The sequence below is a fragment of the Rhodamnia argentea genome, chromosome 7 (genome assembly GCF_020921035.1).
Source record: "Rhodamnia argentea isolate NSW1041297 chromosome 7, ASM2092103v1, whole genome shotgun sequence".
Taxonomy (NCBI): Eukaryota; Viridiplantae; Streptophyta; class Magnoliopsida; order Myrtales; family Myrtaceae; genus Rhodamnia; species Rhodamnia argentea.
Genome location: NC_063156.1, coordinates 11,625,731 through 11,646,633, shown reverse-complemented (window position 1 = coordinate 11,646,633; position 20,903 = coordinate 11,625,731). Strand labels below are relative to the sequence as shown.

Genomic DNA, 20,903 nt, shown 5'->3' with positions numbered 1-20,903 from the left:
ATGTGCATTTCCAATGATTTTTTATCTAAAGAAAACTCTTGAAGAAGTCTTGAGAGACACTATCAAGGCTAGAGAGCTCCGAATGCTGTTAAATACCTTGAACATTGAGCATTTCACTGCCGATTCAGTTGGAAATAATTAGCACATATTAGACAGCTTGTTCAAGACTCATCAATAAGAACAAGTGTAAATATAAATTTACTCACCTCAGAAGTTCAAAAGCTTAAATATTAAATAAAGAGGGTTAGCTATCCAACTTTCAATACTAATTCAAGTCGTGTGCGCCTCTATACAAGATTAATCAAAGTTTGTATATTGCAAGTAAATCAGTAGTACAGATTTTGGACTTTAACCGAGTCATACTTGCACCATTTGTCATACTTCTTCACTAATTACCCAATTAGGGGATGGGGTAAAAATAAGTAAAACCTTTTACGAACTGAAAACGTGGTAATTTTAATCGATCATAGGCCCATAAAGAAGAATCGCCACAAACTCTCTCTAAAGTCTCAAGTACTTTCTCGTACTTTCCACAATGGTTTGTAAGCAAATACTCTCTCAACTAATACACAAGATTTAGCTATAGACATACCAAATTTGCCATGCCAATTTATTATCTTGTATCAGGGCATGTGATATTTAGATATAGACATACCAAATTTGCACACGCTAACCAAGAGTGGAAAACCCAGGACGAAAAGCAGGGCATGCATACTATATTAACTGCTGGCTGGGCGAGGATTTTCTAGTACACCCAAAGAGCAACTGGACATTTCTAAGCAAATTTCTGTTAGCCCCAAAAGAGAAGAAAACACATCTAAAGGACTAACTGTCTTTTCTCTGTGGACAGAAAAAAGGGGGCATGATACAAAAAGATCACAGCAAGGATCCCCAACTGGGGGAAAATTGCAGAAAGAATATGTACCATTCTTACAACAAGTGAGTGCTGTCGAGTCATTTGCTTCTTTATAACTTTCCTTGGTGTCTCCAATGTGACCTACAAATGCTTCAGCATCACACACAATTAGTCCTAGACTATCGACATTGCACGTGTCAAGAAAATGGAGGAGGAAAGATGTTGGTCAGGTAGCAAATCTCAGCTCAGTTAAGAGATGGTCAAAAGATCACCTGACCACAAATCCTAATTACTGTTCACTCAGGTTACTACGTGGCACGGGAGCTGATGACATGAGAAAATTGCAAGTAGAAGTTTACAATGACACACTCAGACAACAAATGGAAGGGCTTCTGATCTTACCACGAAGCAGCTCCAAAGTCGTCCAAACAATCTAGTCCTACAAAATAAACCACAGGAAAAGACAAGCTTGCCCACCTGAACATCAACGTCTGGGTCTAGGATTGCAGCGAAATTCAGCTAACAAAGCTATATGATCTGAAGACCACTCTGGAGAAGGAAGAGCTGTGTCTTTCCTCAAGCTCTCCTCATCCAAGAGCTCTAGTAAGGACTCCACCGTTAGAGAGTCCGCTACAGCAGCGACAAAAGAAACATTCATACAAAGGTGATCTCTTTTCAAGGTAGAAATTAAAAATCACTTAGATGAAGGAGAAGAATCGACAACAATTTCACCTGTGTAAAAAATGTAATCCAGGGTGCCAATGAAATCCCTAGTGCAGCTTGTAAACAAAGGTTCATTTGTTGTGGGGTCCATTCTTTTCTTCTGCTGTTCTGAAGCAGGACCAACACCCATTCTTGCAAAAGACGAGTACGCACTGACCTGCAATATCAACTGTTTCTCAGGTACTGCCACTTTTGGGGTATATATAATAGTGTTATGCTTCAAACAGTCATTATGCATGTAAAAAATTACCAGTGGTAATTGATGAGCCAGCTTGCTAGAAGGACGCAGGATATTTAGAGGGTCAATCGCTAAATCTGGATGCATAGAATCAACCTTTCCCTCAGCAAGGAGTGCATGAGGAGCACTGCAAGAAGCATTAACAATCATCACATCGAATTCATTTCATTACAGCCATGTCGCCGAAGAGTCATGAGTCAGCTAACCACCTTCCAGGAACTGAATTGAAGTCCCCACACACCAACATTGGAATGTCTGCACTGGCAGCTATTTTTTCCAATCCTTTCAATAGAGTGTGGATCTAAAATGACAATTAAAAGGACAATGAGGTCCAAAAGGAGAAAATGTGGAATAGCTGAAACAGATTGGCCACCGAGGATGGAGATATGGGAAAGTACCTGCCAAAGCTTCACATCTTTGAGATCATGGGGGACATTAACATGCGTATTGGCCTACACTCCAGCAGGAAAAAAATGAAATGGTCACAAGATGCATAAAGCCCAAAGATGAGCAGAAAAGACAACTAGAATAGATATTATAGTGTATAACTTAACTAACAATCCTTTTAAAAGATATTGAAGATAAAAGCAAGAATTTACCTTGACAACTGTAGCTTTTAAGACTATTGGAAAAACATCAGAGATACCACAAAAGTCCGACAATCAGGGGACAATAAAGGGATATCCACTGCTCAGAATATTTCTAGAGTGTCTCTATCAAAAGGAAGCTCATGCATCTCAAGTCTTGATAGGGGTTAAACTCCGACAACCCATAAAAGGCAGCTTCAACAAAAAGGGCCCTCTTCTCAAACCACCAAGGCAAATCTAAGGGGGAACTTCAGTAGTTCATACTATTCTATAAAGCAAAGAGAGCCTTGTACTTTTAAGAGATCTCAGTCCTTTTTTTTCCTTCCCTCACATATCCTTAATTAATTATTTTATTAATATTATGTCCATGGACAAATACGCAATTTCATAATTCAACTTTATCTCTCGCATTCTTTATTATGATATCTATTATTTTCTACCCATAACAGCTTTCTTAACAAGATTTCAAATCTCATAACATTTGTCTCATCCCATAAATATTCATACACACTGTCCACATTGCGTATTTTTATCCATAATGTGTTTCCATTTTATTATAATTCAAATATTTTGTGGAAATATAATTTTGCTTGATCTTTCAAATGTCAATTTCTTGCACTCACGCAACACGTGAGCGCGGTTTCTAGCGAGAGGGAATGACGACATTATGATTTCATAGGTCAAGACCAAAACAGTTCTCAGTAGAAAATTCTTGCCACTGTATGGAACCACCATCTATGAAGCAAAAATACTCTACCAGATTACCCAAAAAAACAGTTAATGTAAAGAAGAAACAAAAATGTGGACCAAAAAACAAAAAAGAAACAAAAATGACTTCAAGAGATGAACATTAGAGGACAGTCCTGCATTTCAGTGGCTAAAGCCCAAGGAAATAACTGGACTGAATAAAACTCCTCTCTCTAATATGCCTCCTAACTCTGCTATTGTTAAAACTGTAAGCAAAGTTGTCAATGAAGCCCAGTTTAAAGCTTCAGAGATGCAGAATGGACTGCCTAATGCTCACTGTTAATGTACATGAGAACCTAAAAAATAGGCATCAGGTTACACGACATAACAGAAACAAGCCCACTCCAAAGAGACAAGGACCCACCATCCACTCAGAGCTAAAACACTTCAAAACCCCCCAGACTATGTCCAAAGCAAGCAATCACGGCAATTCGAGGTGCTGGTTCTAATCAATAGTGTGTTACAAAAGGATCTCTCTGAATGTTGATTTCATTCCTCATTAATGTAGTGGTGTTGCCTTTTAGCTAATTCCCTCATTCCACATGTTGAATCTCATAAGTGAAACAGCTGTAAAATAGGGCCTCACAGAACACAAAGCTGATGATCAGCTGTCTAAGTAGGATTTTACGTTTAACGACATTAAAATGCATGGTCGCAGACAACTTCCTTTCTAGTTTTATGAAGGAACTAATAAGAATTAGACATCTTACCACACAAAGAAGCTGCCTTTTCCCAGGATTGTCACCTCCTTGGTTACTGAATTTCGCTTCCAAAACAGCTATTAAAGCAACATTATCCTATCACAAAGAAGGAAATTATAAGCAGAAGCTAATCAACATGACAGCAGGGCATGAATGGAGTAACTTTTGCCAAGATAAAAAACTGAATCACCTTCACCAATCTGCTTAAGGCACTTTTCTTTTGTGCACTAGGAAGCAAAGCGTCTGTCAAAGACTGTGCAGCCTTGTTAAATTCAACCTGCAATCAATTGCGTCTTTTAAATAAACAATAGACCAAAAACAATACAAGATGCAAAGTCGCAAGCCTATGACTCCAGACCTCATATTTCTTAACATGGGAAAATCTGTCTCGCCGGAAAAATGTTGCACAACCATCTATTGCATTGAAATTCCCACTGTAAACCTGTAAATAGCAAAAAGAAGTAATAAAAGAAGCTCCCATGGACAGAGACTAACGGGTACAAGAAAACATACCTCATTTGTCTTTCTTTTATATAAAGCTAAATAGCCATGCTTCTCCAATTCAGGAGCAAAAAATTCCTCAAAGTGATCACTTTGAACCTGAAAAGAAGCTATAGTGACAATTAGAAGTTATGCAACTTCATCAAGCAATTCCAAACTGAAGCAAATACTTGAAGTCCAAACATTCAAACAGATAGAGCAGGGACCAAATATCCTCAATAATCATAATTTGAATTACATTTTCCTTAACCATTTCAATTGGTAGAAAAATTATCCATTAACAAGACCTTTTGGCAATTTGATAAAAGTAGAGCAGAATTGTCATATGTGTACTTGGAAAACCCAAATACCAAACGTAGCACAGCATTACTTAAGCTTTATCCCCCTGAGTGCAGTGGGCTATATAATTCCATTTGGGCGATTAAGGTCTAAGGGCTCAAAATATCAAACATGGCATAAAATGAGATTAAGCACCTAGAAATCTGTTTATGCCCGCTGATAAAAAAGGAACAGAACCACATATCAAACTCAGACCTGACAATCACAGAAAACCTCCATCTAGAACAACCAAAGGAGGAATTTATGGTCCAAACCTAAGCTTAAGTCAATCACATGACAAAGAGTGAAGTCAGGGGCAGGAGATTTTCACTCAAGTCAATCTGGTTTGTACATAAGGATCAGTTATGTGTTGATCTCATAAATGTCAATCAGAAGTCGAACCATGAAAGGACATGGGACATTTACAATTGACGCAAGAACCATCTCCTCGACATGGAATTCAAGAAGAAAAAGAATTGCTTGGACATGCTTTAAATGGAATGGCTGTAAAAAGTAAACTACTATGTCTCATGCACCAGAGAATGTCATGAAGATAGACAAGTTCCCAGAAGCACCTGAACTCGAATTGAAAACTGACATCAATCTAATAAGATGGAAATTATGATTGCACATGCACTTTTGTACCTCCTGAAGGCAAATAATATCCGCACAGTAACCAACAATTTCCCGAAGCAGATTCTGTCTGCGATATGGCCAAGAAAGAGCCCATGAAGGGCAATAACTGTATAATTCACTTGTGGCATAAATATCAGACAAAATGTTGTATGACAACACGGAAAATGTTCCTGACGATGAAATGCGACCATCAGCATCTAAATGTCCCATCAAATCATTTGCACTGACTGAAATCAATCGACGAGGGCTAGGGGAGGGAGCTGGAATGACACGAGAAGTTACTATGGTGCTGACATGCCCGACAGGAAGCTTCGTTCCTGCATCTACCACCACACATTCAAACTTAAGAACATGACCGATATCTTCAGCTGTAGGTGTGTAAGTTTTAGATCGTCCAACTTCAATCAAAGTTTCACCACCAGCCCTCTGAGTAGCTGCTGCCGGATATAAAGATGCTGAACCATTAGCAAGACTAGGAATTGAACCAGAACTAGATAAACTAGCGCTTATACTTCCAGATCCCGAACTGTTGAAACGCCCAAATAACTCTTCCTCTTCATTTCCATTCTCATTTACAGCACTCGCAGCACGGTCATGTAGAATTCGATGATGCTGCCATGCGTCTGAGAAGCATTTGGGCGAACAATGGTAGCTTTTAGCAACAGGTATTTTGGTCTTCACGCAGCCCAAGCACTGCAGTGTGGCTTGCTCTGAGGGGTGCACACTACAGACAGCAACTTTTTTGTCACTTTGGACACGATACCTGCATAGTGGAGATTGCATAGCAACCATTCAATGATTAGGTCCAGACACATAATCAGAGAAAACTAGATATGTTGCGCATTCATCAAGTTGAACCAATATTTCCTTCCCATCACCTAATATAATTAAACTAAACATAGTCTCATTAGAAATAGACAAGTATAAATTCCTTGATAGTAAAATTAAACTAATAACAAACATAATTGAAGTGTCATGCTCAAGGTGAGAAAAACGCCGTAATTGGCACGAGCCAGAGAATTTATGTGCCAGAAAGGCATCTTCTTTACCGGCCTAATCAGCTACAACATGGAAAGTTGTTTTCTACACAACATATAGGTGTGGAAGTTGATTATCAGAGTAGCAACAATGCTAAAGTCAGTCAAACATTGCAACAAACCATTCTATATTAAAATACTACATTCAGGTAGACTTCGGGGTGACATCAGATCGATTAAGATTGTTTTCCTTCACAAGATTGGTTTCACGACAAAGTACCGCGAAGTATAATCTTGAATGAAATCACATAAAAGACATGAAAATTATACTCAAAAGAGATGCACCATGTGATTTTGCAAAAGCATGAACTCTTCTAGTTCATAGTTCAATCCCTACTTAGTGCAGTAAGGCTTATTTTGTACTTATACTCCAATGCCAGGACTCCTACAGAGAGAGTGGCTCATATATAGGATGAAAATGGAAAGGCCTTCAAATTTATATTCCCTTATCTCCTAATAAGCCATAACAATATTTAAATGTTTTAGAAAGGCTTATTCCAGCCATTGGGATGTGGGCTTCTCTTTCCATTATGCAAACTCTCCCCCCCCAATTTCTGGAAAAGACCCAGCATCCTAACGAAAGGATGAGTCAGTACCATATCAAAATTTCTAGTGATTAATGACCTTGACGAGCAACTCCAATTGCCCCTCAAAATCCCAGGTTCCACTCAGTTGGGATCTTTTTCTATCACTTGGACGGAAACAAATAGAACTCAAATCTTTTCTCGTGGAAATTCCTTAGGTTAAAAAGAAAAACAATAAGACACAGTTTCCAGGGGAAAAAGAATCATGGTTTTCCCCAAGAGAAAGGGGATTAAATTCTTTTCTCTGCTTTGCTTACCGAACATCTACCTGAGCTGAGAAATTTAAGAAAAGAATTATCGTTTTCCCCAAAAGAGTGGCGATTAAATTCTTTTCTCTGCTTTGCTTACCCAACATCTACCAGAGCAGAGAAATTTAAGTGAAACTGCACGGCTTTCACCATAAGAGACAAAATTGAATGAGAAAGACACAGCAAGCCCAATGACAGAATATTACAAACGAACCTAAAGGGACCATACAATGATTATCGGAGGGAAGTTGATCGAAGAAACATTGATTGACCACAAAACTGAGCAAATAAACGTAGCATTCCCAACTTAAGCATATTCAAGAGGCCATAAGCATTTCACACAACTTTTTACCATACCATCTCCCCACTCTGCACGCAAGTAAACAAAGCCAATCCATCTCATTCCCAAAAACCTGCTAGTCCAGGTCCAGCTATCCTAGGTCAAAAAGGAGAACTGAAACCCAAAATATAGAGAATCCTCAAGAACTCAGAGCGGGGCACTTGAAACTAAATCTTCCATCTCACCCTACACAAGCCTCATAGAAAACTAAATCCCTCACCACTTGTATCTCAGGAAGTAGCCATCGAAGGGAGCGAAGTCGGACACGTCTTCGTTGGAGATGGTCTTGTCGGGTCGGCGCAGAAGCACATAAGGCGTGAGCTCGCAGCCTACAATCGGTATGTCGGAGGGCAAGTGCACGCGAATCACGCTCAGCATACTTTAATCCTCGCAATCTTCGACTCCTCCAAGCTCAATCGAAGAATCCGAATCCACGAAAGTGGCGGCGGCGGCTCTTCTATAGCTGCGGACGCGCGGCGGATCCGCCATTAACGGGCACGAAACTGCACGCCAGACTTCCCTACCGGGCGCTACCCATAGCAATCCGCAGGATTCACAGCCCCTCACGGATCTCGCACGGAAGTGAAGAGTTTTCCCCGCGATTGATCGAGGCGAATCGGTGGAGAAGATGGCGAAAGCAGAGGAAATGTAGAATTAGGGTTTAGAGAGAGAGGGAACGAGAAGAGTGTGATGTTAATGGCCGTGTCGACGAAGAGTGTTGAGACTTTGAGATGGTAGTGGTACTGAGTCTGTAATTGCAGAGGAGGCACGCGGTTGGGCGGGCACGGGGGACGAGGAGGAGGAGGAGGTGGTGGTGATTGGTGGCGGTTGCTGCTGCGTCTGCGACACACTCCATGCGAGGAGGTTTATAGAGAGAGGGGGCGACCGCGAGACGACTGACGAGAGGACGGACGGGAAGCTCCAGCGACGTCGTTTGGTTCGTTCCTATTTCTTCTGCACCTTAAAAAAAAAAAAAAGGAAAAAGCCAAAAAAATTATGCCCCCATAATATATTTATCATAAATCTTTTTATACATTTACCTTCCGACAAAATTACATTAACAAACACCACCGAAAATCTTATGGCGTTGCCTACGTGGACAACACGAAGCAAGAGACGCTATGGCTAAAATATATCAACTCACTTTATGTATTTTTTTTCTTATTTTCTTTTTTTTTAACTTCCTCTTTTATTTTCTTTCTTGGTTTGGCGATAGCGAGGATAGCGACGATGGAGGGCGGCGGAACATTAAGGAGGAAGGAAAAATAAAAATAAAAAAAGGGATAGCTATGTCACAAATGTGCATAATTTAGAACTTTTTATGGCTTTTATCCGGACAATAAAAGGAAAATAAACTCTTGAGAAGCTTGGGGTTTTTCGTTTCACAAAAAAAAAAATGTTTGAGGGTAAATATATCACGGCGACCATAGTTTAGAATTTTTTTGTGATTTTTTTCTTTTTTAAATATATTGTATATCCTTTTAGAAAATTTTATGTGTACAATATCAAATTCAATAGAAAAAAAAAGGAGAGAGAATTTCAACAAGCTATAATATACTAGTTTGTTGTTCAATATATTTTCTTCAGTGTGTACATAAAATCTACATAATGGATAGGAGGAGACAATTTTGAGTTTTCATTTAGCTATTCAAAATATTGATTGAAAGTGACATTAATCGTGACACAAAAAAAAAAATCACACTCTAAAATTAAATTTACATAAAAATTGTGGAGAAGCTAAGGGCCCACATGGTAACTTTTCTACTTCACAAATCAACTTCCTGTCAAAAGTTGATCTTTCTACTCCTTCTCAAAAGCAGAAGTTGATTTTTCTACTTATACTCTAGAAGTTATTTCTAATCGAAAAAATTCGTTTGGTAACTATTGAAATTTTCTACTTCTGAAATATTATTAACACAAAATACTCTATGAAAAATTGTTATCGATAGCCAAAAAAATTTCACTTCATTTTTGAAATTTTTAAATTTATTTAAAAATAAATTTTATTATTAAAATATTATTTAAATTTTTTTAAAAAATTATTATTTATTTTTCACTCTAGCAGCCGGAGATAGTGACTCGGCAGTGACAGCCAAGGTGATGGTCAATGGTTGGCGACAGGGGGTGGCAGTTGGCGACGCTTGTAGCCGGCAAAGATCGGTTGTTGGCGGCCATCGCGACCGGTGAAGGTTGGCGGTGGGCGGTGGTTGGTGGTCCACGGTGGTCGACGGTGGCAGACGGCGGTGGTCGACAGTCGCAGACGGCGGAGGTCGACAGTGGTTGGCTACCGGGGACGGTCGGCGGGTGGGGGCCGATGGAGGTCTCCTGTAGGCAAGGGCGGGTGATGGTCGGCGGTTAGTGGTGGTTGTGGGCAACGACCGGTGGAGGTAGGCGTTGGGCGGAGGTCGGCGACAATCAGTAGCGACGCAGGGTGGCTGATGTGGGTATGATCAAAAAGATAGTGATGGAGTAATAAAAAGATGATGAGGCGAGAAGTACTTCTTGAATTGGAGAAACTATTTTTTTTAACTTCTCAAATTGGGAAAAAAATAACTTCAGAAATTGAAATTCACTTCAGAAGTAGAAATTTTTTCAGAAGTAAAATTTTTACCAAATGGATTTACGCTTCAGAAACACTTCCGGAGCAGAAATCCACTTCCGTAAGTATTATCATGCGCATCCTAATAATATCCATTTTCTTATCTTCCGGTATTTTACCATACATCTACCTAGCAAAATCGTGAGTTTAAAACTTTTTAGCCACATATGTAAGAGTTCTAATGTTTTTTATTTGGTATTTCCTACCCTCGACGGGTTACAATCTCAAATAATATATGCAAAAATACGTTATATCTAACCCGTTCTTAGTGAATATCGATTTTAATTGGCTATTGCGAAAATAAAATCTTATTTGTGCCGGGATAACATACTCATAAATATTCCATCCACAAACAAAATCATGCATTTGCGGCACAACATAAAAGGCTTATGCATGGATTGGAGATAAATACATTTCTTTAATGAATAAGTGAACATATGCATGATGTCACGAGGGAACACAATAAATATTTATCTGGATTCTCAAATATCACGTGCTTAGCCATCTAATGTATAAACCTATGTATACATGTATTACATATTCTTCGAAAAAGGTTTGGAACTCACGAGGTAATTATTTTGAATGGATGATGTTGTTTTTCCTATTTTCTAAATAAATGATCCAGCTTAAGTGGAGTTCAATCAATTATCCAATGAAATGCTAACTTGGTGAGACAGAAATGATTAGGACATGGCATTGATAAAACTGGTCACATATTCGCAAAAAAATCAGCATTTTTCTAGGCTGCTCCCATTTCGCTCGCCGCCGCTATGGGTCTTAAAAGCTGGTCAGCTTCAGGCCAAAAAGTATATCAATTGCCAAAAGAAAGGGTGAAAATTAAACTTTTGATGTCTTTGATAATTGTATTCAAATTCTAGTCATGCGAACCGCAAACTCCATACCATTGATAGAACAAATCATATTCATTTTCGGGCACCATATTCCCTCTCCTTCAACGATAAATACATAAACTACGGAAATAGCGTTTCTTTTCTCACGTATCGAATAATCGGCTTGCTGCAAAATATTCGAATTATTTACCACATTATGAAACATCTGTGCACATGTAATCTCTTATAATTAGGAGGTTCTCTTTAATTTGTCTATTAGTATTGATAAAATCTATATAATTATCCGAATTAGTTTACTTTATAAGTCAACCCCAAAAACAACTTACTGGGATATAGTCTCAATGTGGTAGTTTCATAAAAATTTTCCCTAAACTAAGAGCTCATTTGTACCAAAATGTTCTTTCGATGAAGAAACTAAAAATAGAAGTATAATATAATAGATGGACAAAAATAAATCATACCCATTGTTAGAATATATAAATACTAAACTGCGTATTTATTTAGAAACTTAAGATTGTAGAACAGTTGGCAATGATCCCACAAAATCTCACATGGTGTTAGAGTAGGAGAAAGCATGAGAGTGGAGTGTTAAAAAAGCATCCACATTCCTCAATATACACCAAACAAGACACGGTCTTCTGTTAGACGTTTGGCTTCGTTGGAATCGGCAGAAGTGGCTCCTCCAAATATGGTTGGAGCGATAACACCGCAAAGTTCATCTAGGAAAATTACCCAATCGGTCTTAAATCTATCGTAAGAATGTCAATTCAGTCTTAAATTTTTCAATTCAGTCATTAAATTTTACACAAAATTTTAATATAGTCGTTCCAACCATTTTTTTATCGAAAATTGCTAACAAGCCAGCTGTCCTTCGTGACAATTTTGTCAAAAATATTTGCTTGAAATTGGCTCAGAGGCCACAAATTAGCCCTAGTAGCCTTCTGGTGAAGAATATCAGGGCCATCAAACTAAGAAACCAAAGGCCTAGTTCCCAAAGAATGCCTGGGAGCTGGGCCTTAGCCTTGAATGGCCCACGCTAGATGTTCATTTCTTAATATGTATTTTTTATCATTAACTATCAAAATATTGTTGGGATAAAGGAACCAGGGGAACTATTTCAAAAATTTTAATCAGGCTCCTCGACATGATTTCAGCCCAATTGGATCCGTACTGTTGGCGTCGCCGCTAAGGCGAGCAAGACAACACTTTTGCTCTAGATTATGGCTAGAAGTTTGATATTTCTACTTCTGCTTCCGAGCAAAAGTTAATTTTTCTACTTTTACTCTACAAGTAAATTTCTGATCGGAGAAAAGCGTTTGATAACATGATAAAATTTATGATTCTAGTACAAAAATTCGTTTGGTAACTGTTTAAAATTTCTACTTACGGAACATAATTGGCACAAAATCTTCTACGAAAAATTATTGACCCAATTCCCCTTTTTAACCTCGTCCACCGTCAAGCTTACAAATAATTGGGTCAATTGCTCGGTCTACTATGCCTGATTGTGTCTTTATGAGATGCCATTTAACCAAATCATGGAATGTTTATTTCTTATAATTCATTAAAAAAATGATACTGCTAAAACACTTCCATGCAATATAAATTTAGAGAAAAATTATTATAATTTTTTAATTTTTTTTATTAATCGTTCGGAGGAGATAAGCGATGGCGGGCGACAGAAAACAATGGTTACCGACGGCGGATTGTTTCTTTCTGATTTTCACTTCTAGAGAGAAGTAAATTTGTTTTTATTTCTTCTTCAAGTGGTTCGAAAATTACTTCTGAAGCAAAAAAATACTTCAGAAGTATAAAAAATAAAATTGTGTAACCAAATGGATTTTTGCTTTAGAAGTTGCGTTACCAAATAAATTTATGCTCCATAAGAACTTCCGGAGGAAAAATTCTACATTAGAAGCGTTGTCACGCGCGCCCTAAATTTTAACCTGTCGCTTCATCCGGTGTTTGCATGGAAGCAGTTAATATAAAGAATTTATTTTCACAATTTCAAAACAGGTAAATCTTTGAAAACAAAAAACAAAAAAATAGGCATAACTATACCTTATCCAACTAGCAAATTGACCCAACTACTTCTATGCTTTAAGGTTGCGTTTGGTCGTTTGGATTTCTAGCCAGGATATGATTGGATATAATAGGATATGAAATCTAGGGATTTTGCCATATTCTATCCACTGTTTGATGAATCGCATAAATAAAGTCGGATATGTGAATATCCTATAATGTTCATTGTTTGACATTTGTACATATTGATATAAATGAATTTGAAAATGCAAAAACGGAGAGAGAAGAATCTTTCATAATTCACTCCCAACTCTAGTAAGAGAAAGAAAATATGATCATTCACATTTGTAATTATGAAAAGTATTTTCTCTTGTTACTTTGGTTAAACTTCAACATGAACCATAAAGCTACGGAGGAGAATGAGTTTTGACTCTCTTTCTGTTTTTATAAATTTTTTACGTGAACCAAAAACCTACTATCGAGAAGAAGTTTCGACTCTCTTGCCGTTTTTTGTAAAGTTTTGACATGAACTAAAAAACTACAATGGAATGTTGAAACTTCAACGTAAACCAAAGATATATAAGATAAGAAGATGGAGATTTCTACCTTTTTTTTTTTTTAGAAATTTCATCGTCCTACATTTTTTTAGAATTAGAAAGATCATTTTCAAGTTCGAATTTGTTCAATTAAAATGTGGTTCTTCTACTTCATTTTTATTTATTGATTTTTTTATTTTTTATATATCATTTTCATTATTTCTATTCTGTTCCATCATTTCTTAATAGAGATTTTATTAAATAATAAACTATACTACCATACTTAAAATATGTAATGATATGGATATGAAGTGTGTGTTTATGCACAATATATATATATATATATATACATATATATATATTATAAAGTAGAAGAAATTCAAATTTATAAATACATACAAGTATATATAAAATATTTAATTTTTTTTATGTTAGCGTTAATATTTGAATTCAAATATAATTCAAAATTAATTATTATTCTAATTTTATTATTTCAGAATTTTGTTATTAAAAAAATAGCTTTTATATCATGGATATAAGAAATCATATCCACCATTATTCCATCTCCCCCATGAAATAATTATATCCAGGCTATATCTCCCTTATATTCCATTTTATCCTATCATGAACAGGAACCAAACACAAGATTGGATAAATCTTATCATATCCCGATTTTTATCCCGACTACCAAACGCAGCCTAAGAAACTTTATCCGAAATTTAAAGTAGATCGGGTCGGAACAAATGATATTTAGAGCATGGCTCCCTCTTGTGTAGATGTGTGGTTCGTGGACTATCTACGCTCATACCAATGGGGACGAAGCATGGAGATTTTCACCGGTGGGGCCAACAAGATATAAAAGCATAAAATACCTTCATCGATAATATTTTCGAGCATTTGATATAATTATAAAAACAAAACCATAAAAATAGAATGAAAACTAAACCTAGACAAGAATATTATCATTATAAGTTAAAGTAAAAAGTTGTCTCTACAAGTTTATTAGCTTTCCCGGATTCGATGCATTTTCCATTTTTCACATGAATCATTTTACGACAGGTAGCTAGATTTTGTTAAGACATAGTTTGGGAACTAAAGTTACAATATGTAGCGTCTAATCCCGTATCCCCTAGGGTTGGGTGCGGGTAATTTCTATATGCATGTCATAAGTATAGTGAACTATATTTTTCACGATTCTCAATTTCGAGCTCATGATTATTAAATAGGTTAAAGGATACCGCATGCTTAAAACATTTTAAAAAAAAGTACATAAGCTCTCATGCATATGCATGTCAAATGTGTTTATAAGTAATCCAACCATGTCAAAACATCGTTGACCTCGCCGTTTAACACGAATGACAAGATGATTAATTTAAATTGCACGTGTCTAAAACGTATAAAAAGCATTAAAAGGGTTAATGCACACATAACATGACTATTTCCGCACATAACACCGATTAATTAAACTTAGCTCGAACGCGCTCTGTACATGTTGAAATCATTTATACATCATCAATTATGCTTATTTTTCGCTGACTAAGCGAGCCACTTTAGCAAAATCACTTGACACGACTACTTATTTAAGGATGCCTTCCATTGAGCCAAATTTGGAAACTTGAGGTACTTGATTGAATAAAACAAAAGCTTTGTTTACTTCGCGAAAAATAACTTTCAAAAAAATGTTTTCCAGATTTTCTGGCATTTGGTTTGCTGAAAATAAGCTAATCAAGGAAAACATTTTCAACCCATGATAAAAACACATTCAAAAGTGCAGAAAATATTTTCCTTTTTTGCGACACCTCAAATATAAAAGGGACATATTATGGTGCCGAAAATTTACTAGGGTCAAAGTTACTGCATTAATGGGGTCAAATAAATACTAACTTAGAAAATGCACATATATTAAAGAAAACTAGAAAATGACATTATATGTATTATAACTTTCGTATGACGCTCATTTTGGTGTCAAAACTTTTTGTCGATAACGTTGTCATATCGAAGAAAACAACCACTTAAGTGCCTTTGGAGACAAATTCCGGCCACATATCTATGCTGCATTTATAATTGAATGTTTATTACGTGATTTTTTAAATTAATTATACATGATTACGTGGCATTTTTATGAAAAAGAAAAGCCAACTTGGAAATTTCGGCCACGCTCTCTTGTTTTTAACCAAACACGCCGTTCCAATTGACCCATCCATCTTCCCTATCGCCACCATCTTCCTTCCCTCTAGTTTTCCCTCGCTCGGCTTCATCTCCTTTCATGCCTTCTCACCACTGAGCCCTCTTTCGTCTTTGACGCTACCTTCGGTGTGCTTCCAAGACAGTCGATGACCATTGTTGCTGTCGATGGAGAGCTGTGCCCGAGAGGCTCTTCTCCATCGCTCAAGAGCTCGCTCTTCTGGTTCAAGCCTTAGCTCGTTCCTTCCTGGATCCCCTAGACGACGGCCGTAGAAGCTCCAGTTTCACCTAGAGTCAATGCCACAGAAGAACCAAAAGGCCCTATTTTTGAAGCTTTTGTTCGCGCTCTTCAAGAGCTCGCCATTCTCATTCGACCCTTCACACATCCGTTCTTGAAACACATAAATTGAGCCGCTTGTCATGCTCCTACTTTCCATTGCAAGATTCACCTTGAAATTCTCTACCCAAATTGCTAAGTTGTGAATTAGGGTTGAAGAAGATGGGATTTGGTCGATTTGGCCGAGTTAGGGTTTTAAATTGGGGCAAACTATGGTAAAAGGACATCACCTGGGGCACAGATGCTTACTCAAGTTGCGGGCGGGCCATGTTGATTTGAAAAATGACAAAATTTGGCCATGTCGGTTTGAAAAATGACAAAATTTTGTTATATTGGCCACATCAGATTTGATACTTAAGTGATTGTTTTTTTTTTTTATCAAAAGTGGGAATAAATGATTTTAAAAAAAGTTTTGGTGCTAAAATACGAGCCATACTAAAATTATGGCACTTGTGATGTTTTTTATCAAAAAAAAAAAAAAACTTTGAAAATTTTAGTGGGGGCATTCGGCCTCATTAGTTTACTCACTTGTCGTCCTTACTTGGTCTTGGCAAGCTTTTAAGACGTATGGGATGAAAGAATTGACCAAATCACACATCAGCTAACGAGGGTGTATTGTTAGGTGACACATTCCAATACCGAAAATAGAACATCAATTATTCTTAGGCAAAACACCCTCACAAACTCCCAACTTTAGCCCAAATCCTAATTCTACTCTATACTTTGTTTGTCTCATAAAAACCCCCAATTTGAGGTCTAGTCCCCATATTGTCCTAAACTTTTTTTTTTTGTCTCATAAAAACCCCTAACTTTTGTCCCAGTCTACTTTCTATCCTAAACTTTTTTATCTTATAAAAAACCCTCAACTTTAGTGCCAGTCCCAATTCCACCCTAATTTTTTTTTTGTCTCGTAAAAAAATCACAGCTTTAGGTCGAGTTCTAATTTTACCCTAATTTTTTTATCTCATAAAAAATCACTAGTTTTTACTTGAGTTCTAAATCTGCCCCCATTAATCTCCCATCCAAAATCACCCTTGGCGGTCTTAAAGGGCATTTCCATGTCATTGCTCTAGCTTTTATCCAAATTTCGTATCCAAGAATATGTCGTTTGGAGATGATTTGTGATATCATCTTCTTATATCTTAAATTTAGGTTAAAATTAGAGCAATTAGGGTTAGATTTCTTCAATTGCTCTTACTCTTAAAGAGAGTCTTCCTTTCATCTCTCACGAGAATCTTCGATTTTGGGGTCGGTCTTCAATCTCTCATGTTCGGGAGTATTCCATCTCTCGTAATTGGAGAGCTCATGCAAGACACTTAGCTTAGGATGCTCGAATAGCTCGTGTTTGAGAATTTTTCATCTCTCGATTGTCAACGAGAAATTTTGGACAGAGGGTTAATCAGGGCAGATTTGTAACTTCGGTAAATGTTGGTGTTTTTTTTATTAAATTAAAAAAAAGGTTAAAATTGGGGTTGGATGGTTGAATTGAGACATGACATACAGTTGGGGGTTTTTCATAGGACAAAAAAGTTTATGGTAGAATTGGAACTAAACCTAAAGTTGGGTTTTCTTAAGAATTTGGACTGGATCCGTAGTTGTAGGTATTTTTAAGGATTAGGCCATTATTCTTTAAGGGAAAAATTACCAAAAAAATCATAAACCTATTCCACTTATGTCAATTTAGTCTTAAATCTTTCGATTGCTTCAATCGAGTCATAAACCTTTTGACAATTTATCAATTTAGTCATTTCGGCCAATTTTGGTTGCTAATTGCTTGACGTGGATGCCCAATGTCCTACGAGGCATGATTAATGTTAACGTTGAAATTTTTCAAGGTTTTTGAATTTCTTTGAATTTTTTGTTAATCTTTTTTTTTTTCGTTTCTATTCATTTTTATTGTTAACTACCGGCAGGGGGTCGCTAGCCACCAGCCGAGGCCCGGCAACCCCGTTAGCCATTGGGCGAGAGCCGCAACGCCTTGCTAGCTGCAATCGTGGGATTTACGACACTCGTAGGCCCTTGCCTAGTGGCTAGAGGGGGTTGTCGAGCCTCTACTGGTGGCAGGTGGCCCTTAACATTAAAAAAAAGAAAAGAAAAGCTAAAATTTAATAAAAAAATAATTTCAAAAAAGTTTCACAACATCTACCATACCACGTAAGAAAGTCGACATCCATGTCATTAAGACTAAAATTGGTCGGATGGATTACAGTTACAAAGTTTTAAAATATTTAAAATTAAATTGACAAAATTGATGGGTCTTATAACTTAGTTGGTAAAAATGCCATAGGCGTACGGCTTTTCCCGTTCTTTAAGTGAAGGGTTCGTACATCCCAAAGTCCCACTTTAGATGGGCGAGGCGGCCTTGTTGAGTAATTCATAACCAGAAGACCCGCACCCAAATGGACATTCTAATTTATGTTATCCTTGGAGTACTTCTTTTGGGGCTTGACCCGTGTCTCGATTCGTTACAACGTCGCCGCCACCACTGCCACTGCCGCCATCGCATCTGGCGGCGATTGATTGCTCACCGAGAGTCGTGCCGATCTCTCCCTCTCCCTCTCTCTATCCCCCCCTCTCTCTACTGTGAAGAAGGCTAAAGAGAGGTGGCAACCTCGTAATGGTCGCCCCAGCCTGGGGAAACCTCATCAGATATGTTCTGAAGGTGGTGCTGGCAAAGTCACATTTTTTGTTGCGGGCGGTTCCTACTCGTCCTTGACTCATAAATGCTTTAGTTTGTCATGGCCCATCATAAGCACAGTGGATTCGGTGCCTCATTTACTCTCTCTCTCTCTCTCTCTCTCTCGTGCATTAGCTTTGGCCACTGAATCATTACGTTGCTTTACACGTTAGCTCTATCTCAGATTCTCCATTATTGCTCGAATTCTGATGTTCTGGCACGTCGGCCTTTGATCTTGTATCGGTTCGTCCCCTAGTATCGCGGAAGACCCGCTCCAGTTCACAGGACGGCAAGAAGCAGTCTCAAAAAAAACAAACCCCGAGCGGGAGATATTGTGAATCGAACACGCGATCACGAGCTTATATTATTAGTAAGAACCGAACAACTAAAAGCCAAGCACCACCGACATTTCCTCACGTCAGAACGATAGCACAAACAAACCAACGCGCATTCCCAATGGGTTTATTTGATTCCTCGGTCTCTCTCGATGATTGATGGCTTCGTGGAGACTAGGGGGAGAGGGGGGAGGGAGCGAGAGAGACAGAGAGAGAGAGACGGAGAAACGGAAGGAGCCATTTCAAAGGCAAGCGTAGAGGCAAACGCAGTGGAAGTGGCTCACATACTCCTGATGAGCGCATTCGCCGAGCCCGCGGTACTGGCTGGCGCACCTGGCGACGCAATCCCGGGGATTGCACCCGGTCGGGTCCAGCTCGATGGAGCAAGTCCTCGGTTGAGCGCTCGCCTTGGGCGGCATCCACGCAGCTACAGATGAATCAGGAATTGGAAGTCAGAAAGACATGACGGAACAAAGACCAAATTACCGGAACAGGAGTGTCATGCAACGTTTGTAGTTCTTTCATCTGATCTTTCAGGTAACGAGGCTTTTCGAGCAAGTTTTCGCCATCGATCTGAACAGGACCGATGCGTCGGGAGCGAACTTGGATTACGGGGACCAGGAAGAAAAATATTGCCGACACTTAGTCCATATTTAATGTGATGTATACATGACCAAGATTGGCTCGAGCTGTGCAATACTTGCTCGAGGATAAGAGGAATGTGATTAATTCTACACGAGCGTGGCAATTGCTATGTCCTGACGCACACTGGACCACACCGACCTGTGCCCTTGATCAAGGCCTAGACCAATAACTTCGCGTGACAACGACATGTGATGTAACCGACCGATTACGATGAAATTCTCAGCATGTGGGTATTGGCGGTCGATCGGTAACACCGTGTAATCACCGCCACGGGATGCGATGGGTTGGGAGTAGGGAACCGGCGTTTTTACCTGAGAGGAGAAGCACGAGGAGGAGGAGGGAGAGAGAGGAGAGAGGAAGCTTAATAGTAGCCATGGCCGGACCCGAGACGGAGTCGCTGTGCCTACTTCTCGTGCGTGCCGAGGCAGGGTAAGCTGGCGGGCTAGAGAGAGCAATGAAGGCCGGATCTGAATCAGAATGTTGGTTCCGTGCATCGTGGTTGGGAGGTCGCTCGCTATATAGACCGACGCCCGAACCGGAGCGTAGGGGTCATTTATTGAGGCCACCAGAAGAGGAGGCTCTTCAATACATTTAGTCAGAAGTTGGTCCGGATTTGTCGCGTCCATTCAATTGAAGGAGGAGAAATCCAGGACCCGCATTTAACCAAGACTAGGAATAAATTTTCACTTCTTGATATGACCTCACGAAGGGGACGACCAAAGTCGGTGAAATATTTAAATGGGAAATTACAAACAAAAAAAAATGTCATAAATCTATTGCAATGTCAGCGCCTGCCTGTCAAAGTTGGCTGAATGAACTGAACCTACACAAATGTAAAGGGTTCAAGACTCAATTGGCCAATAAAAAAATTTAGGACTGAATTTGCTCGATTGGAATAGATTTAGGACTTGTTTGCTAATTTTTTCGGTATTTAACTATGGCCTCTTCCGACAAAAGAAGAAGAGGAGGAAACTATGGCCTCTCTCCTTCCGAAAGAATACCGTGTTCATGAGCGCTTCCGAGACACTTGATAACCATGATTAATTTGGAATTATAGCAATTCTTGAAACACTGTTTACCCGCCATGGTGCGTTAAAATTTTGTAAGTTTTTTGTCATTAGTGTTGAGGCTTTGCTTCGCGGCACGAGCGATGAGATTGAGGTCGATAGCGCTAAGCTCTGCTCGTGAGAGAGAGAGATGT

General features: G+C 38.6%; 2 protein-coding genes across 3 annotated transcripts; both read right to left on the bottom strand.

The window, feature by feature from the left end:
- Nucleotides 1–696: 696 nt before the first annotated feature.
- On the bottom strand, nt 697–8,370 carry LOC115737763 (carbon catabolite repressor protein 4 homolog 1-like). 2 transcript variants are annotated; one of them, XM_030670091.2, is made up of 12 exons: nt 7,737–8,370; nt 5,317–6,070; nt 4,366–4,452; nt 4,211–4,294; nt 4,043–4,129; nt 3,862–3,948; nt 2,216–2,269; nt 2,027–2,118; nt 1,830–1,944; nt 1,589–1,736; nt 1,334–1,486; nt 697–1,006 (listed from the first exon to the last, which is right to left on the bottom strand). In XM_030670091.2, exons 1-11 carry the CDS (start codon nt 7,892–7,894, stop codon nt 1,341–1,343), a joined length of 1,812 nt encoding a protein of 603 aa, XP_030525951.1. In that variant the 5' UTR covers nt 7,895–8,370; the 3' UTR covers nt 697–1,006; nt 1,334–1,340. The 2 variants fall into 2 exon arrangements, with proteins under 2 accessions (XP_030525951.1, XP_030525952.1); XM_030670092.2 differs by having other exon boundaries at nt 697–997.
- A 10,802-nt stretch (nt 8,371–19,172) lies between these two features.
- LOC115737761 (defensin-like protein 155) lies at nt 19,173–20,788 on the bottom strand. Its single transcript, XM_030670086.2, has 4 exons — nt 20,782–20,788; nt 20,498–20,525; nt 20,014–20,216; nt 19,173–19,484 (listed from the first exon to the last, which is right to left on the bottom strand). Exons 1-4 carry the CDS (start codon nt 20,786–20,788, stop codon nt 19,300–19,302), a joined length of 423 nt encoding a protein of 140 aa, XP_030525946.2. The 3' UTR covers nt 19,173–19,299.
- Nucleotides 20,789–20,903: the final 115 nt, after the last annotated feature.

Coding starts and splice junctions, on each gene's coding strand:
- LOC115737761 (XM_030670086.2), bottom strand. Junction 20,217..20,497: donor CATTCAGCCAACTTTGACAG/GCAGGCGCTGAC, acceptor CGGTCTATATAG/CGAGCGACCTCCCAACCACG. Junction 19,485..20,013: donor CCTCGTGCTTCTCCTCTCAG/GTAAAAACGCCG, acceptor ATTCATCTGTAG/CTGCGTGGATGCCGCCCAAG.
- LOC115737763 (XM_030670091.2), bottom strand. CDS start 7,894: ATGCTGAGCGTGATTCGCGTGCACTTGCCCTCCGACATACCGATTGTA. Junction 3,949..4,042: donor CCTTAAGCAGATTGGTGAAG/GTGATTCAGTTT, acceptor TCTTTGTGATAG/GATAATGTTGCTTTAATAGC. Junction 2,119..2,215: donor AAGATGTGAAGCTTTGGCAG/GTACTTTCCCAT, acceptor TTGTCATTTTAG/ATCCACACTCTATTGAAAGG.